Genomic DNA, 6,000 nt, shown 5'->3' on the forward strand with positions numbered 1-6,000 from the left:
TGTAATCACTGAAATGTAGTTGACTTTTTATCAAGTGGTTTCTCACCCTTTGCTGGTTTTTACTATGGGCTACATCAGACTGCCCTTGTTTTTCTTTCTGTTTTGAGCTGAACTGCATTCTCAATTTATTGAGAGAAGCTGTGTTAATCTCTCACAACAAAAACAAAGGCTCTCTTGCCACTTTAAAAACGACACACTTATTATTGGATAGATTTATTATTCAGTATTTATCTTATCATAATTTATAATGGTCTTAGACCAGTACAAAGTTACCCAGTATTAAAATTTCCATTTTTAAGGTGCTAAAAGACTATTTCTCTTTGTCTGGAAACAAGTTATTTATACTTCTCTGGTGCTCTGTTCTTGGAATACAGTTATTTTGGGGGAACAAACACTATAAACAAGTAGTTCAATTATTCAAAGATCCAACTTTGTACTGGTCTGGATTTGTCAGATTGACAAGCAATATTAACCATCCATGTTCTCCAAAATTTCTACAGGCTTTATCCTAATTTTAGTTGGCATTCCTGCCCCACCCAGACTTAGACAGCTCTTCTCTCCCCTCTAGGCAAATGGCCATATGAAACTTAGCAAGAAGATACGAAGGATCCGAGTGAATTATGCATAGCTTTCTCCTAGATGTGAAGCTACATGTAGCAAATAATTGGTGCCCTACGGGCACTTCGCTTTGTGAGTCAGAATTCCTTCGTCTGTAGCTGCATTGTGAGCGATTATATTTTGTGACATAACATTTTGCTTGCAGCGTTTCCGTAAGTAGTTTTAATGGATATGCTCAGAAAATAGTTTTTATCGATGATAATGGAAATGATTAAACCTCTGTCTAATGTTTGCCTTAAACTTTGCTCGAAGGGGACCACCATGAAAGGATTGTTCAAGGCTATCTTACTTCTTAGTAACCTAAGCAAATATGTTTTGATAATTTTTTTAAAAAACTCCAGATTTTATATATTTTATTTTACAGAAATACATTTCAAGGTATAACTAAGCATTCGTGCAAACAAAGTACAACCAATAATTATAAAATGATGCAGAGTAAGGAAAAAAAGAGTCATTAAAAAGTTAAGGGAGAAAAACCACTTATCTATGCCTGGGTTTATTGTTCTGCAGCTGTGATCTTGCAGACATTTAAAGTAAATCTTACTAAGCACAGTGGAGTTTACATTTCAGTTGACATATATAGGATAGTGCTGTAAATCTCATTTCCGTGGTTAAACCCATTTCATTTTAGCTCTGGAGTATTAGCATAAACATTGGCATCCTTATAGTAGCTTGTTCTTAAATTGATCCTTTAAAAATGTGGAAGGATTTCTTTTTCCTAAAGCTTTATTTTATGGCTACATATTTATTTATAAATATATGATACTGATCTTAATCCTGCAACTCATCTTTTCAGAGCAGGCCTGCGTGTGCACAGCTTAGCCCCTAATCCTAACCTTCTATTTTCTGAATACAAACGAATGAGCTTTTTAAAATAGCTGCATTATTGAATTAATTAGTATTACTTACTTGATCAGTGCCTTTACGTTATGCTTTCCCCATATTTAGCCTTTAGCGCACACTAAAACAAACATGGAGAAATTCCTTGACGTTGCTGAACAGTTATAAACCAGTGGGCGGTTTATGCCATTCATAACCTCACGGAGGAGAACGAAAGGAACCAGGAATTCATTGCTCGGATGGAGCAGCAGGGCCTGGCAGGCAACCCGGTCCTTGAGAGCTCGGGGCTGAAAGTCGAGCCGAGAGATGGGAAGCTTATTTTAAAGTCGGTCAAACAGATGCCAGATCCATAAGTCGCTACCCGCAAAAGGCTTTTCACCTGCCGCAGAAGAAATATATTTTGTTCTAGATGCGAGATCAGTTAAAGGTCAAATGAACTTTTAAGCGGTAAGGATTGGTTGGTGTTAACGCTGCTGGAAGTCTTTGAGTCAGGACAAGGAGTGTGGAAACTCACAGCTCCATTCGCCCTGTAGTTTTCTACAGCCAAAAGATTCTCCTGGTAACACAATCCAATTGCTAATTGACAGGTGCTTGTAATCTATCTCACATGTAACTTGCATCTGCATAACCACTCTCTCTTCCCTCCTTCCCTTCCTCTCCCCTCTTACCTCTTCCCACATTAATCCTGCATTGGTTAGCCCCTCTGTGCCTCTGATGGAGGGAGCCGTGGCTGTCTGAGGCTTCCGCCTTCAAATAAAATGTGTTAGTCAAAAAGGGTGCTACCAGATTCTTCTGAATTTGGGCTGCAGTAGATTAACACAGCTGCCCTCCTACAATGCCACTGGTGGAGTGAGAAATACGGACATCCTTCCAGAGTGAACAGAAATACATGTAATGAAAATTGTGCCAGACCTACAACTGTTTTTAGGTGCCTGTTTAAAGAAACTTTATGTTTAGCTTCTGTGTAAGCTTCCCCCACGTCTTTTCTGAAAGAACGGGAGATGGGTATCCCACGTGCCCAACTTCAAGGGTCCTTCCCTTTGCTCCCATTTTGCAAAAGACTTGGAAGCAGTAATAAAGGACGTTGGAATTGCTGGTGGATTTTTCCATGGCTGTGTAGGCGAGTCAGAAAGCTGCTGCCTGGAGGAGTGAAACGTGCCCTGGTTCATTTTACCACCAACTATTTTTCCGTACTTATTTGACAAATGCCCATTTCTTCTACCAAAATACAAAAAGTTTAATGTTGTTTTTAAAACAGAATAGCAATAAGTACCGCTTGCATTTGGAGGGTATTATTTATCTTTTCCAAAGGGAATTAAGTACTGAAACTGGGTTGCAGGCGGCTTGGTGGCCTTACCTTTCTTTAGAGAACTGGATGCTTGTTCGAATTTTACTAGTTTCCTTGGCAAGGGAGCCCACTTCCCCTTTCCTTAATTTTTGCTTCTCATGGGCTGTTTCTGAACCCTGGAAGTCTTAAGTGGTACTTTCTCACTGTGATTAATTCTACCCGTTTCTTTTCACCGCCACCACCCTCCCGCCTTTCCAAAACATTGACAAAACCCATTTCCAGTTAATTAATTCAAGAGAGGCAGAAGAATAGAAGCTTTCCCCCTCCCATTTTGGGTACCCTCCTCTATTGTTTCTGAACTCAGCCACTTTGGAGGGGGGCTGAAGGAAGGGGTGGGAGAGGCAGTGGTCAATTAACTTCCCATGCCCCAAACTGGTTGTCCGTAGATAGATAGATAGATAGATAGATAGATATAGATAGATAGATAGATAGATAGATCTGATTTCATATATCCAATTTTGTGGTCAAAGCACAGGCCTGTGTTCTAACAACGAATCTTGTTCAAGCTAAAGGTTATTTCAAGAGACTGCAGTTTTTCTCCCTCATCTCCATTCTGTATAAACTAGGATGTACATATGCTGTAAAATACAGTTACTTTTAAATAGGACTGATTACATTTCTGGTTTAAAATTAGCCTCCTACAAATATTCTTTCATTCCCCTAAGTAAAACAGAAAAGAAATCTGGCTTATCAAAATACACATGCAATATATTCCTTGAAGAATAGTGTATTTTACCAGGTTATTTTGATACGTGCTAGATAGATACCGAGGCGTTGATAGTACGTTCTAAGGGCAGTTTTATGGGTTTGCCGGGTTCTTAGAGCAAATGTTCTTAAACTCTCTGTGGCTTTGGGCCCAGGTCCACCGAGGGAATAGCTTCTAACACTACCTCGACAGCTACCACTTCTGAGTGTTCTGAACATGCAAGACCAGCAGAGCTCCAATCTACTTTGTATTTGAAGGTGCCCCCTTGAAGAAGCTGATTCTTAGAAAACCCTGAGCCCAAATCAGTTCTGAAGGCTGAAATGGAAATGCAAGGTATTAAAATGGCGCGCATAACGTCTGCCCAGATTAAGGAGAGTGTTGGAAATCTGCTTCCCTCTCTTGGATGCGTGGTTTCAGGGAAGGGTGTCTGGGAAGGAGAAGAGCAGCAGCAGTAAAAGAACGGGGCCTGGGGGGGGGCGGTGTTTTGTGTTCTGGTTTGTTTTGATTTGGCTGTTTGTTGATGATTGTAATGGATAAGAGGTGGAGAGCTGAAAGGGTGACCTGAGGCTTTCATAGTGGAAAACATGCTGATTACTGTATTGAGAGTGGCTGCCTTTTGATTCTCCAGAATGGGTGAATTCTCTGAGCACAACGGGTTCCCTGTCCCTCCCCAGCGCGGTTCTGTCTTGAAAGGGCCATGTTTTCCATGCTGGAGATTAAAACAGGGCATCCATGGGTGATTCTGAAAAGCTTTTCCAGGTCTGAAAGGACAACATAGTTGGCTCAGGTCTTGTGGCAATCTGATGGCTCTCAAGAGCATGTAAACAAAAGGCGCTCCCCCTTTTCTTTAAGAATCAATGAGGGCTGGATTTTCATGACAATGGCGGCTGAATTCTCGCGGGTGTAAGCTTTAATTTGCGAGAGGAAGGTATGAATCCATTCCAGTTGAATCAGATGCTGTGCTTTTTAGTAGCTCCTGAATTGCTCTGGCTTTTGTGTTGCGTCACAGACCAAGCATCACCTCTCGCCATGGGAGAAACCCTGCTGATGATTTCTGGTTGGTTGGCTGGTTTGGAGACATCATTCATTCTTAATATACATTGTAATATCTTTCAAAACAAGACAAACTGGTGGACAACTTCCTGATTTTTATGTTTTGAAATAATTTTTACATCCTCCTCTCCATATCCCTTAAAGTTCCAGAATGGTTATGTTTCTGTCCAAGTTAATTCCTGTTTTCTGCTTTAAAAACAGAAGTACCCATGTTGGGAGGAAACAGAGGGAAGAACCTATGTGCCATTTAAGATTGCGTACTGTACTTTGTATCTCAGTTCATTCAATAAAGTATTAACTTAAACTGGATCATTTTTTCTAAGTGTAATAATTCCAACGTGATAAATTCCATCTTATAAATGTGGTTGCAATTAATGCAAAGGTTGCACCAGAATGAGGACTTTCAAATGTATAGATCTGCTTGGTAGACAAACATCTCAAGAAGCATCTCTCCTCTGTCTTTTCCCTAAAGGTTTGTTATCTTCTGGTTTAAGCAGCTCATTGAGGATTAATTACAAGGATTTATTGGTTCTTAAGAGATCCTCAGAGAAACTCACCTACAGACTATCTTTGATTGCTTACTCCAAATAAAGCTGGGCATTCCCAGGCCCTGTGTCTGCACCCTCCCCTTGACAGTATTAAAGGGTACATATCATGATCCAACCCACAGCTCCCCAAAGAATATCCCTGTGCAAAACAAGACATGTTCCTTTTATGCAGACAGGATTAATTCAGCCCTTATTGAAAAAAACAACCAGATCACCCTGATGAAACTATTTACTGGTGAACAAAGTCACCAAATGACATAGATAATTGCAGATTTCTGCTATTCTGCAATGGAGATCACTTTGAATATTCTATCTTCACTAAAACCAGAACAAACTATTCAGTAAGGCTTAAGTCTTAATCACAACTGCTTTTATTCATTTTTATTGTCTGTTTCTCTATATTCTACACTAAGACTGTAATAAAGTATGATTTTATTTGGATTTCATTAAATAAAGGAAACCTGAACCATTTAGATAACAGATTAATAGATTTCCTGCAGTGTTGGTCCAAGATTTGGGTAGACTTAAAATGTTAGTGTGTCTTTGGGAAACAATTTTTTCTTGGAAACTTTCTCATCACAGTGAAGGTGTGTTAAATGTCTATTTGGTTGATTGATTGATTGATTGATTATATGACATCAAGGTGGCGGCAATTGTTAGCAACCACATGGATAGAATTTCTCCATGATGAACTGTCGCTAACCTGGTCCTTCAGATGTTGCAATGGTGCCCCCATCGCCACTGTAACCAAGTCCCTCCACTGTGCTGCTGGTCGTCCCCTTCTTCTCTCTCCTTCCACCTTTCCCATCGTTACAGCCCTCTCCAGAGAGCTGGGTCTTCGCATCATGTGTCCCAAATATAACCTGAGCCTGGTCATTTGTGCCTTG

General features: G+C 40.2%; 1 protein-coding gene across 1 annotated transcript in view; it reads left to right on the forward strand.

Moving 5' to 3' along the window:
* Positions 1–4,874, forward strand: part of ATXN10 (ataxin 10) — a 75,906-nt gene extending 71,032 nt beyond the window's left edge. The window contains exons 11-12 of the mRNA XM_063308297.1: positions 1,621–3,188; positions 3,227–4,874. Coding sequence (XP_063164367.1) covers positions 1,621–1,811 — 191 coding nt within the window. The 3' untranslated portion in view covers positions 1,812–3,188; positions 3,227–4,874. The remainder of the gene's footprint in view (positions 1–1,620; positions 3,189–3,226) is intronic.
* Positions 4,875–6,000: the final 1,126 nt, after the last annotated feature.

Source organism: Candoia aspera, chromosome 7, assembly GCF_035149785.1.
Source record: "Candoia aspera isolate rCanAsp1 chromosome 7, rCanAsp1.hap2, whole genome shotgun sequence".
NCBI lineage: Eukaryota > Metazoa > Chordata > Lepidosauria > Squamata > Boidae > Candoia > Candoia aspera.